General features: G+C 45.0%; 1 protein-coding gene across 3 annotated transcripts in view; it reads left to right on the top strand.

Moving 5' to 3' along the window:
* RUSC2 (RUN and SH3 domain containing 2) overlaps positions 1-14,426 on the top strand; it is a 119,750-nt gene that overhangs the window by 64,912 nt on the left and 40,412 nt on the right. For 2 of the 3 annotated variants that reach the window (XM_077284530.1, XM_077284540.1), the window contains exons 3-4: positions 11,425-12,207; positions 13,266-13,457. In XM_077284530.1, coding sequence (XP_077140645.1) covers positions 11,425-12,207; positions 13,266-13,457 — 975 coding nt within the window. The remainder of the gene's footprint in view (positions 1-11,424; positions 12,208-13,265; positions 13,458-14,426) is intronic. The other variant, XM_077284549.1, reaches the window with a different exon arrangement.

Here is a 14,426-nt window from a genome sequence, read left to right as displayed (position 1 = left end):
ATGGCTCATATTCCCCCCCGTATGCATGGCTCATATTCCCCCCCCTGAATGCATGGCTCATAGTCCCCCCCCCCCCTGAATGCATGGCTCATAGTCCCCCCTCTGAATGCATGGCTCATATCCCCCACCTGAATGCATGGCTCATATTCCCCCCCCCCCCAAATGCATGGCTCATAGTCCCCCCCCCTGAATGCATGGCTCATATTCTCATATTCCCCCCCTGAATGCATGGCTCATATTCCCCCCCCCCCGAATGCATGGCTCATATTCCCCCCCCCCCCGAATGCATGGCTCATATTCCCCCCCCTGAATGCATGGCTCACATTCCCCTCCCCCCTGAATGCATGGCTCATATTCCCCCCCCTGAATGCATGGCTCATATTCCCCCCCTGAGTGCATGGCTCACATTCCCCCCCCCCCCTGAATGCATGGCTCATATTCCCCCCCCCCCCGAATGCATGGCTCATATTCCCCCCCCCCCTGAATGCATGGCTCATATTCCCCCCCCGAATGCATGTCTCATATTCCCCCCCCCCCCGAATGCATGGCTCATATTCCCCCCTGGATGCATGGCTCATATTCCCCCCCCCCCTATGCATGGCTTATCTCTCCACCCCCCCCCCCCCCCCCGCTCCCGCTCCCATCTTGCATGGCGCGCCGGCTTATGTCCTCCTTCATCCTTCATCCCCCTGTCCCATACTCACCTGTGCCACAATGCACGGCCGCGCCGACATCCCTCTCGCTCTGTCCCAACTCCCGGCGCAGCACCTTCTTCCTGCGTGAGCGGTCACGTGATACCGCTCATTAAGGTCATGAATTATTATTGATGATAAATTATATTATTTTTGATATTTTGATTCATCATCAATTATTATTGATGATGAAATATTCATGACCTTAATGAGCGGTACCAGCTGTGTACGCCGAGACCAGGCATCGCTGGAGCAAGGTGAGCATCGTCTTCAAGGAGGGCAGGTGGGAGGGAGTCAGGTTTGGGAGGGAGGCAGGCAGGCGGGCGGCCGGGGGGGGGGTTGGTCAGTCAGGAGGTGACCCAGGACTTGGCTTAACACAGGGGCGTGGCTTAACACAAGGGGGCATGGCTTAACACAAGGGGGCGTGTCGGTTCGCTTTTCCTGCTGTCTGCGGCATCAAATCCAGGATAGTCCCGCACAATGAGGGACGGTTGGAAGCTATGCAATCCCCACTACCACTAAAGACAGCTGGGATAGACAAACAAGGGGAACACTTATCTTGAGTAGACTCAGAGAGGTAACACAGATGTCCTCCAACGGCACCAAAGATGAAGATAGCCGACTTCTATAGCTGCAAACCTCAGCAGGGAAAAATGAAAATATCACTGGCGATTCCCAGAAGCAGCCAGGAAGTCTATAAATACCAAATCCAGGTGTGTCAGTTAGAGTTGGGGGGGAGGTTGCCACCAGCTCCAAAAGTCAGAAGGATTAGGAAGGCATCTGCAAAGCTAACTGCAGAGACCTTCTGCAGCCAGATGCAGTGTGATTGTCTGCAGCCTCTGACACACCCGTCACAACCTCCATCCCAGTCTCAAATCACAGAAAGACTGAAACAGCCTTTGCTCAAGAATATCCCTGGGAAAATTCCTTTGATACACAAAGTGTAAATGTTGGTAGCACTCTGCCTGCCTTCTTGTCAAATTGAAGACACTTATACAGTAGTCATACGTAGAGATATAGACGTACATTTTTGCTGACATGCACATTGATATGCACAATATATACAATAAAATAAACCGCACACCCACATACATTCCGTGTATTTACTTGAATACGGTCACAAACAATCTATATATATAATTGTCTAAGGGGTACTTCCGTCTTTCTGTCTGCAACTTCTGTCACGGAAATCCCGCGTCGCTGATTGGTCTCGCCAGCTGCCTGTCCTGGCTGCTGCGACCAATCAGCGATGGGCACAGTCCGATTAGTCCCTCCCTACTCCCCTGCAGTCAGTGCCCTGGGCCCGCTCCATACTCCCCTCCGGTCACCGCTCACACAGGGTTAATGCCAGCGGTAACGGACCGCATTATGGCGCGGGTACCGCACTCCTTTACCGCTGCTATTAACCCTGTGTATCCCCAACTTTTTACTATTGATGCTGCCTATGCAGCATCAATAGTAAAAAGATGTAATGTTAAAAATAATAAAAAAAACAAAAAACCTGCTATTCTCACCTTCCGTCGTCGGACGATGCATTCGCGCCTGCTGCCATCTTCCATTCCCAGAGATGCTTTGCGAAATTACCCAGAAGACTTAGCGGTCTCGCAATGCATCCTGGGAACGGAAGATGGCGGCAGCCGCGCGCGCTTTGCCAGAGCTTTGCTGGATCCCGGCGGGTGAGTATATAACTATTTTTTATTTTCATTATTTTTTTTAACAGGGATATGGTGCCCACACTGCTAAATACTATGAGGGCTGTGTTATATACTGCGTGGGCTGCGTTATATACTACATGGCTGCTATATACTGCGTGGGCTGTGCTATACTGTATACTATGTGGGCAATGTTATATACTGCGTGGGCTGTTATATATTGTTTGCGCTGTGTTATATACTGCGTGGGCTGTGCTATATACTACATGCCCTGTGTTATATACTGCGTGGCCTGTGTTACATACTACGTCGCCTGTGTTATATACTGCGTGGCTGCTATATACTGTGTGGGCTGTATTATATATCGTTTGGGCTTTGTTATATACTTCGTGGCCACTGTTATATACTGCGTGGCATGTATTAACGCATCGGGTATTCTACAATATGTATGTATGTATATAGCAGCCACATAGTATATAGCACAGGCCACGTAGTATTTGTCTGCTATATACTACATGGCTCCTATATACTATGTGGCCTGTGCTATATACTATGTGGCTGCTATATACATACATACATGCATATTCTAGAATACTCGATGCGTTGGAATCGGGCCACCATCTAGTTCTTATATAAACAAGAATACCGTACTTAGAGTAAAACCTGTGTTGTAAAGGGCTATTCCCAAAATATTAAGTTATCCCCCATCCCAAGCTATCCGCGATCCTGCACGTGGTCTAGAGAGCGTGTCTTGAATGAAACAGAGGTGCGCATGCTCGACCCATGCTCCATTCATGGTCTATGGAACTACTGGACAAAAATGCTCAGTGTTTTAGGCTTTTGTTCTGTTTTATCAATATGTATGTGCATTATATCTGAAGTGTATGGTGATCCGTTCCCAGGTGGACGGTATAGACGCTGCACACCGTATATTGCCTGGTTACTGAGTAACGTCGACATCCGGGGAGATCCATCCCTGATCTTACACTCCTTATTATGGCTTTGCAGCCTTGTGATATTTTTTATCAAACCCATAATATTTTAGATTAAACCGTCCTAAACTGAAAATTCTGGACATATTGCGTAAGAGTGTAACATATGGTTATTACATGGGTTAAGGACACACAGGGGGGGAAATAAATATTAAATACATCACCAATTTTCTAAGTAAATATATTTGTAAAGGTTCTATTCTACAAGCAGTGGATTATTGTGTAGAAGTATTTATTGGACACCATATGGCACCACTGTATGGTGGTATCATTTGGTCACTACATGGCAATATTAGGTGGACTATATATTTCAGCAGTGGATGATGATGTTATTTCAACAATGCAGTTTTATTATTCGGCTACTACTCAGTGATATTAATTTGGTGCTTATATAAGAATTTGTTATGGTGGTATTACTGTCACGCACAGTGTGGGAAGACGTGTAACACGAGAAGAGGGGAGGGAGCTCCAAGCCTTCACAAGGGAGAAATGTGAGTATCACCGGAGATTCCCAGAAGCAGACTGGGAGTCTATAAACCCCCAGGTCCAGGTGTGTGAATTAGAGCCAGAGTGAGGTTGCTACTGGGTCCAAGAGTCAGAAGGATTAAGAAGGCATCTGCAAAGCCAAACGCAGAGACCTTCTGCAGCCAGATGCAGAGCGACTGCAGTTTCTGACACACCCGTGACAATTACTTGGTTACTGTTTGACTGTATTTTTGCCTACTGATACATATAATTTATGATCAATTGTAGTTCAATATTATTTGGACACTGTATGGTGATATCATTCAGGCAATTTATAGTAGTATTATTTAGTTCTCATGTGGAGGTATTATTTTATATACATATAGCAGTAGATTTTTGTTTATTGTAGCAGTAGTTTTTTCATTATTGTGTGAAGGTATTATACGGTATTATTTTAGTTCAGCCATATATTATGTATCACGCGGTGACTATCACTGTGTGACTCGACCCAACGGATGGTCGGTCAGCAAACAGCACAGTAAACATACAACGGGGATGGTATAGGTGTGAGGAAGGCCCTACCCGTAGGGAATAGGGAATGGTCACCACCTGAGCCTGACCCTGCACTCCCCTAACGCTCTATGTAGGTCCTTCCCCCCGCCGCCGTCAGGATACCTCCTTCCTAACTGTCACCTAACGCTGCCCTGGCTAGTGCACTGGCTGGTGACAGGCACTAGCTGCACAACTGCAGATAGTAAACACAGGGGGAAGTGGCAGACACCAAAGGAACAAGGTAACAAAAATGTCACTCTTAGCTTTCTCTGCTGCAAAGCACCGCACAGCAGAAGAAAGGCACCAGATCAGCGAACTCAGCAGTAGCACCACTGCACCCAGAGAGCTCCTTACTCCAGCTTGGTCACTGCAGATTGTTCTAACACCGACAGTCAGCGGATGCATCAGGTGACCTTTTAAAAGATGGTGGGAGTGGTCCCCGCCCACATCAGCTGACCCAGCAGCAATGCAATTACACCAGCTTGCCATCGTGGGGGGGGGGACTGACATTAACCCCCCGATAGTCCAAAAGGAAAAAAGGTTTAACTCCATGGAACCAGATTTGCCACAAAACCAAAAATGGATCGTGACATTGTGGTATTTTATTAGCTCCGTTGGGATGTTTTTGCTTTTGAAGGTGGAGAGCAGAATCTCGAGATCAGCTAATCATCTCTCCTGTCTGCAATAATGGCAAGAGATTTTCAAGACGAAAAGTTGACAAATTGATTTTCAAGTGTTTATTGAGTATATTCAAGATGGAAATGATTGTTCAAAAATGATGCATAAAAGGAATGGTAATGGCCTAAATTGTACTCACTAGCAGGTACAGATTCATCTAGGATGTTTATTGCACTCAGGATAAATGTGGATCTCAGAAGCCCGACCTTAAGATACAGGACATTATCCAAATGGCTTTAGCCCAAAGCTCAAATCCTGCTTCCTTTGGCTCAGTCTTTTACCATTTAGGTTAATATTTTGTGAGTTTGTTGATTGTCCACTGATCATTCTGAGAATCCACAGTCCGGTTGTACGCAGGATAAATCACCACCTGTTATTTACCATGTGATATCTTCGCAGGTTGGGATTATTAACGTCATATTTTGTGATGATATCATATAATGTTCTTCTTATGTGTATGAGCATCTTATCGGAAAAATAAGCGACCTACAGCGGTGATGCTCGGTGTTATAGTCCTAACTCTTTTTTCTTCTTCTCAAATAAATATCATTCAAGGGACAAACCTACAATTTACAACCTAAAACCTGGAGTAATGCATCGTCCTGATGCCCTTATGGCCTGCAATAAGTTAAAACTGCTTTTGGTGACTAATATCATACTCTGTAACTTGCCATGGACTCTTTTTGAATGGATGGTTTTCTCTCCACCATCATTCTGCCAGCGCTGTAGGTACCAGAACTTCCTTTCCTCCACTTCCCAGCATGCATTGCTCCTGCTATTATTTCAATGGCTGACCTGCCCTGATCTGAAAATCCAACTCTTTGGTATACCTACATGAAGTTTGACAGACAAGAGAGCAGGAGCTGAGACAAAGTCTGCCCCCACTTTCTGTAGAGAGACAAAGGCTCAGCTCCAATTGATGTAAGAGAAAGAGAACTACCCACGCCAGCTTCACGTAAAGAGACAAAACTTTGCCGACAGACGAAGACCCAGCCCAACTTCCTGTAGAGAGACGAATACCCACCCAAACTTCCTATAGAAAGACAGACCCACCCCCACTTCCTACAGGGAGACAAAGACTCACCCCAACTACCTGTAGAAAGACAGACCCGTCCCCACTTCCTTCAGGGAGACAGACTCACCCCAACTTCCTGTAGAAAGACCGACCCACCCCCACTTCCTGCAGGGAGACAAAGACTCACCCTACCTACCTGTAGAAAGACAGACCAGCCCCCACTTCCTACACTGACTAAGACTAACCCCAACTACATGTAGAAAAACACCCACCCCCACTTCCTGCAAAGAGACCAAGACTCATCCCAACTACCTGTAGAAAAACAGACCCATCCCCACTTCCTGCAAAGAGACCAAGACTCACCCCAACTACCTGTAGAAAGACAGACTCACCCCACTTCCTGCAGAGAGACCAAGACTCACCCCAACTACCTGTAGAAAGACAGACTCACCCCACTTCCTGCAGAGACCAAGACTCACCCCAACTACCTGTAGAAAAACAGACCCACCCCACTTCCTACACTGACTAAGACTCACCAAAACTACCTGTAGAAAAACACCCACCCCCACTTCCTGCAAAGAGACCAAGACTCATCCCAACTAAAAGTAGAAAAACAGACCCACCTCACTTCCTGCAGAGAGACCAAGACTCACCCTAACTACCTGTAGAAAGACATACTCACCCCACCTTCCTTCAGAGAAGCCAAGACTCACCCCAACTACCTGTAGAAAAACAGAGCCACCTCACTTCCTGCAGAGAGACCAAGACTCACCCTAACTACCTGTAGAAAGACAGACTCATCCCCACTTTCTGCAGAGAAGCCAAGACTCACCTCAACTACCTGTAGAAAAACAGACCCACTCCTACTTCCTGCAGAGAAACCAAGACTCACCCCAACTACCTGTAGAAAGACAGACTCACCCCTACTTCCTGCAGAGAGACCAAGACTCACCCCAACTACCTGTAGAAAGACAGACCCACCCCTACTTCCTGCAGAGAAACCAAGACTCACCCCAACTACCTGTAGAAAGACAGACTCACCCCACTTCCTGCAGAGAGACCAAGACTCACCCCAACTACCTGTAGAAAAACAGACCCACCCCTACTTCCTGCAGAGAAACCAAGACTCACCCCAACTACCTGTAGAAAGACAGACTCACCCCTACTTCCTGCAGAGAGACCAAGACTCACCCCAACTACCTGTAGAAAGATAGACCCTCCCCCACTTCCAGCAGAGAGACCAAGACTCACCCCAACTATCTGTAGAAAGACAGACCTCCCCCCCACTTCCTACAGAGACCAAGACTCACCCCAACTACCTGTATGAAGACATACCCCACCCCACTTCCTGAAGAGAGACCAAGACTCACCCCAACTACCTGTAGAAAAACAGACCAACAGACCCACCCCCACTTCCTGCAGAGACCAAGACTCACCCCAACTACCTGTAGAAATACAGACCTGCCCCCACTTCCTGCAGAGAGACCAAGACTTACCTCAACTACCTGTAGAAAGGCAGACCCATCCCCACTTCCTACAGTGACCAAGACTAACCCCAACTACATGTAGAAAGACATACCCCACCCCACTTCCTATAGAGAGACAAATTTTTACCTTTACTTCCTGTAGTTCATCTCAGTGTCTTTACTTTCTTTCTAGGGGTGGATTATACTTGACAACAGGCAGTAGACAATAATTTAGCTTACAACCTGTAATGACCACACTGCCACCTCAACACCATCGGAGCTACTGCAACCCCCGACCTATTGTCTCCTTCCCCATAATCCTGTAGAATGTAAGCCCGCAAAGGGCAGGGTCCTCGCCCCTCTGTACCAGTCTGTCATTGTTAGTTTGTTTACTGTAAGTGATATTTGTATTTTGATGTAACCCCTTCTCATGTACAGCACCATGGAATTAATGGGCTATATACAGTAAATAATAATAATAATTTAAGCAGAAAGGAGACACCTAGTAGCCAGCACCTTGGACTGATTTTTGAGGCTGAAAATGTAATTTTGGCTTAATAAAGTATTATGCAATTTTGTTACTAGGATGAAAATACATTTAATAAAAACACAAAATAAAGCAAATACCAATATCCAGCTGAAAACAAATGTATTATCGTAGTTAAATGAGCACTATAAATCCGTTTATGAACCCTATTACTCAAAAATGAATGTAACATGGGAATAAAGAACCTCATGGCCTCCAAGATCCTTCTTTTCACCATGTTTTCCCTCCTTTTTATCTTTAATTTGATCATTCTTATTATCTGCCATCATATTATTGATGTACACATTACAGTAAATGCTTGTACAAATATTGTAAAATAATCCATTTTTATATCTTCTCCTTATATAAGTAAGTAAGTAATAAGTAAGGGGCGATATAAATTTTTACATTGTGCATTGATCATAGACCTCGTGCTACGACTGATTAATAATCAGAACAAGATACATCAAACAGTGTGATGTGATTAATAGCGGCAAATCCCCGTAGACTGCGCTCCTTACTGCGCTGTAGATAAAAGTCTTGTCTAAGTCTCTGGGAATCACTGCGGTTTCTCAGTCTTATCCTGAGAACTTGAATTTTTGTTTCTTGTTTTCGGGTGATCTGAGAATCTGGGTTGGCGCCAACTTAACACAGCGGTAGGACCTGCTTCGCCTACTGATTTGTCCTCATTATGAGCTGCATGTGAAGTCAGGGTGAACGCATTGGATTAAAAGTCTCAGTTTTAGGCTTAACCACATGGGAGAATAATTAATATTTAAATGATGCGTTAACCTGGAAACGAATCCACTGAAATGTCATTATGTGATGTAAATGCGGTACTGCTCGATGGATGAATAACCAATATGACACAGATATACGTCGGCTGCGCAGCGTCTGTCCCTGGAGGTTATAGTATAATGGGATTCTGTAATATTTGACGGTGTGGATCATGGCGAATGTAGGGATGTGTGGTTCTCCGACACAGTATCAAACATAGATAGCTGTCAGCGGTGTCTGGCAGTGGCTTTCTCCTCTCTACCTGTTGAAAATACATAAACGCCCCACCGAGCCAAGCGAACATGTGTACGATGAAGTTAGGAGAGGTAGCTGCATGTTTGGCCGACTGCTATCTTGTGTAAGGCCTGCTTTAGATACTTAGGCTCAGTAGCCTTTATTTAGGCTTAAATCGTACTTGCCAACAGTCCAGATTTTGCCATAACACACCTTTGACTGGACGGCGGTAGGGCCAGCAAAACACACACAATATGCAGTAATCTTGGCTATCCTGGGGTGCTTGCAATTTGTCCTTGAGGTGGAGCTTAAAGGGAACCTTTCACTGGATTTTTTAAATTTAAACTGAGTACTTCCTCCATTTGCTGTTGCTCCACTGATTCTGGGATAATTTTTATTTTTCTTCTGTTCCCCTCTGTTCCAAAGTTATGCCCCCTGGTAAAAAAAAAAAATAATTGCAAATCTTCCCTTCACTTAACAGGACATATACCTCTGAACTTTTCTGTGGGCGTGGCCATGTTTTGATTGGCCAGCGTTAGAGGAGAAAAAGAAAAGGCCCACAGAGGAGATGTGTGGTACACGCCCAGTTGATTGACGGGTATATTCATTCTGGGGGACATATCTTTGGAAACAAGGGGCACAAAAGAGAAAGAAAAACTGTTCCAGAATCAGTGGAAAAAATGCTGTAAATTAAGAATGCTTTTAAAAATTGAAGTGTTAAGAGCTTATATTTATTAATTAACAAAATGCAAAAAGAATCAACAAAAGAGATCTCTAAATCACATCAATATTTGGTGACCGCCCTTTGCTTTAAAAGCATCAGATCTTCTCGGTACACCTACATTTTTTGAAGGAACTCGACAGGAGGTTGCGCCATACATCTTGGAGAACTAACCGCAGATCTTCTGTGGATGTAGGTTGGCACAATTCCTTCTGTCTCCTCTGCATGTGATCCCAGACCGTCTGGATGAGATCAGGGCTCTGTGGGGCCGGATCACTACTTCATTGGTAGAGAACTGTGTATTTTCCCTGTGGCATTGATCTCTGCAGGTGTTGGTGATGGTTGTAGCTAATCACCTGCAATGCTGAGGATTGGTATAAAAGGGCTGAGAGTCCACAAGAGGATGGCTCTCTATCTACATATCTGCTCCTAGTTGGGAGCTGTGGCCTCGGCCCGGCTCTGGTGAGTCAGGGACTTTACTGCCTAGTTAGTGGCCAGGCAGCCTAGGATTTATTTTGAGCCACTTGTATTATGCTTTGGTGTTATAGGCCACCTAAAAAATTGGTTGTGGCCAGTTGTACCGAAACAGACTAACCCAGGAGATGGCAATTCTGTAAGCTAATTCCCTAATTCCTGTCACTCACACAGGTCACCATGGACGCACTCATACACAGGTCACACAGACACAAACACACTCACACACAGGTCACCATGTAAACGGACGCACTAATACACAGGTCACCACGTACACGGACGCGCTCGTACACAGGTCGCCATGTACATGCACGCCCTCATACACAGGTGACCACATACACACACGCCCTCATACACAGAAGACCACGTACACGCACGCCCTCATACACAGGTCACCACGTACACGGGCGCGCTCGTACACAGGTCACCACATATACACACGCCCTCATACACAGAAGACCACGTACACGCACGCCGTCATACACAGGTGACCACGTACATGCACGCACTCATACACAGAAGACCACGTACACGCACGCCCTCATACACAGGTGACCACGTACACGCACGCCCTCATACACAGGTCACCACGTACACGCACTCGGTCACACACAGGTCACCACATACACAGGCACACATGTATTCATACACACGTCACCACTTAGAGAGATGCACTCATACACGTGTTACCGCGCACATGGACACGCTTATACACAGGTCACCATATACATGGACCCACTCACGCATGTCACCACGAACACACTTATACACAGCCTACTTTCGTCAGCCTCCAGCGGCCTCCTCAGCTGTGCACACTGCCAGCTCCCAGCTCTCTGGTTGGTGAGGCAGCACACTGCAGCGTCTTGTGCTGCTGCTATACCAGTCAGCGTTGATACTGGTGAGGTCCAGGGTGTCTGCTTAGATCTGGAGCAGGGGCCTCAGACTTACTGCCCTTACGATGCCCCTGATTACTGTAGCAAATAGCACTGTTCTGCATACTGTGGCTCTTTAAATGTTGTAAAGTCCCATCATGTCCAGAGGTTGCAGAACTTTGTTGTACAATATAACACAGAAGAGGTGGTAGCGTGTAGAAGGAAAATCAGTTGAAGTTCCTTGTTGTAGTTAATAGTGTTATGACCACATAATCTTATGGACTGTGTTGTCTTATGTCGTCACACAGGTATGGGAGCAGAAGCCAAACCAGTTTTCCGATACAGCAAAGACCAGCGTCCGACTACCTTACCCATACAACCATTTGTTTTCCAGCATCATTTTAGCAAACCTAAAACTCGTCCCCTGCACAGTCACTTCACCTCCAGCCTGTCCCAGCTGTATGGACTGTCCAGCAATAGATCGTCCACTCAGCATAATGTGTCAGAATCCCAGTCATCAGCACCAGGCACACTGGCAGGACAGATGGAGGCCAATGGTGGCCACAGAATGATCAATGTGCCTGGAAAACTTTCTCTGGATGGACTCACGACCATCGGAGATGAAGAGAATGCTAAGCAAGCACCAGAAACAACACGACCATCTCCATTGGGTAGTTATTCTCCAATCCGGAGTAATGCCGCGTTCTTTCAAAGCATGGACTCTGGTTCCTCCAGCTCTCCTTCTCCAGAAAAAGTCAAGGAGAACCAGCCACCTCGAAGTCGTTCATGTCCAGCAGCAGCCAATCTTCTGCCCTTAAGAGCCACACAGGTCCGAGGGACGACATTACCTGGAGCAGCCAAACCCACTCGGAAATATGATGGGTCTCCCAAGATAGAGACCCAAAGGCCACTTGTCAAAAGGGAACCGCTCAAGGAACCAAGCACACAAGTCTCAAAGCATGGACTTCCGCCCATTAATTCCCTACCGCTACTGAACACAGTTCTCCATGAGACTACGCAGCCTAGTCAGAATGAAGAGGACAAACCCAAACGAGTCCCTGAAAATATCATGATATCCAGACCTGTTAATGGTATGAAATTTATATGTATTACTGGTTTGATCCTGACTATTTTTGATGTTAATACTTTGACAAAAAATCAGGCTGTATGTAGGCTCTCTGTTACTGAGATATGGCCCCATCTTCCCTGCATGTAAATCTAGTGTTTTTAGCCAAGAAGGTTTGGCTCTAAGATCAACTCTAAGGGGGAATTCTTGAGGATCACACCCAATTGGCTAAAACATCAAGAGTTATATACTGGGAAGAGGAAGCCAAATCTCAGGAATGGAGAGGCACAGGAACAAAAGAAAAACGGCGCCGGATTCAGGAGAACAGCAGCATTTACGCCACATGAAAAAGAAATTACAAACTTATAACAAGTGACAGGCCCTCTTGAAAAAATACTATTTCCCAATGTAATTTTTTTTTTCAACCAATTCTTTCTTGAAGACGAAAGTGGATTTCAGTTGCTTAAGTTGTCAGAGTCTTGTCACAAGGACATATGGAGACTGTATTTGACACTTGACACATTTGATAAAAATGTTAAATATAAATTTTACTGATTTTTGCGCTGTTCCCTTATTCTGGTCAGCTTGGTATCCTGTCTTTACTCTGTCAAGGTTACCCACCATAGGGAAGGCCATATTCTTGGGCATCAGGATTATTAATGGAGAGCAGTTGGCCTTCTAGTAACATAAAACTTGAGCCTTTTCCTAAAGTTGGTCCACAAGGACAAATGCTTATTTTTGCTCCTTCTTTTTCATACCATATGGGAGATAAGTTTAACTCGGTCCTTAGGCCTCTTGTTTAGAGTATTTTGGCACCACGGATGGTTGAAGGTTCTGGAGCCAACTTGACCTCAGCCCCCTGTCTTGCTGGACCCCACAGCAGATATAGGGGCTCACTTGCATGACCCATATGTCTGCTAATATATTATTTTTCCTCCACTGCTATCACTAATAATCACTTTGAAGGGCACTGGGATTTGGTGGCTGCTCTTTTCACTTGACCTTTACCACTTCACTAACCCTGGTCACTTTCCTCCTCTCTCCTCTCCTTCTTCTCTCTGCTTGTCTACGACCACTGTGCAGCCAATCACCTGTCCCCTCAAGCACTGAAGTGGAGGGAGTATAGGCGTCGGAACCCATTGGGCCTCGAACGAGTTCATGGGCTACCAGTTCTGTCCGGAAGTATGGACAGAAAGCAGGAAACGAAGATAGTGAGAAGGAACCATTTCTTCGATTTTCCAAGCAGTATCAATGGCAACCATTTACGCCTCAACGGTGCGAAATGAATGATACTGGTCTATATGAATGGGGGGTAGGGATACATATATGGGTGGAGAAGCAAAGAGACTGAATGAAATAATTAATGAATTGATCAATCAACAACATTAATCAATATTAAGAATGTGTTTAGGATTGAATGCATGGAATGAGTGGAACCTAAGAATGAATTGATAAAATGCAAAATAAAGTTTACGAATGAATGAATGAATGAGCAAATACATGATAAATAAGAAGAGGACTCATATAAGGATATGGAATTAATCGTAGAGAAATATTTGGACTCGTGTTAATAGTGAATGAACCCTACATGGATTATAAGATCTAGGAATGAAACAATGGAGATTCTGGAAGTGAATGAATGATGTGCAGACAGAGGAGATATTGAAATAAGTAAAGAAATATTTGAATAAAAAGTGAACAATTTACATAAGGAAGGAAAAAATAATTTTTTTTACTTATATGAGGAATTAGTGAACAATACAGTATTGAGAATGGAGCGAGGTATAAAGCCATATGGGATCTGGAAATAGTTACTGGCAGCAAGCGAGTGGGAATGAATGAATGAAGGTGTGAATGAAGGTGTGAATGAATGAAGGTGTGAATGAATGAAGGTGTAAATGTGAGATTGGATAAATAAAAAAATCAATGAATTAATGGTTTGCATAATTACATCTAAGGAGAACTGATATGAAGGGAGAAAAGCCAATAAATTAAGGACTAGGATACAACATGGTGTCGAATGAATGAATGAATGAACACATTCATGAATTGTATAGTTAGTTTTCAGTTAGGAAGATTGTTTTCTGTAAAGAAAGAGGTGTAGAATCGCAAAATTGTGTTCCATATTCAGGTAGTGATCTAATGAATGAATGAATGTAACTGGATTATCTGGTTTGGATGAATTTTTTTTATGAGGGAATCTAACATTGAACGATATGAAGGGAGAACGTGTCAGATCCCGGA

This window comes from Ranitomeya variabilis, chromosome 1 (assembly GCF_051348905.1).
Source record: "Ranitomeya variabilis isolate aRanVar5 chromosome 1, aRanVar5.hap1, whole genome shotgun sequence".
NCBI classification, from domain to species: Eukaryota; Metazoa; Chordata; class Amphibia; order Anura; family Dendrobatidae; genus Ranitomeya; species Ranitomeya variabilis.
Note: the sequence above shows the minus strand (reverse complement) of the source record. Positions and strands in the feature narration are given on the sequence as shown.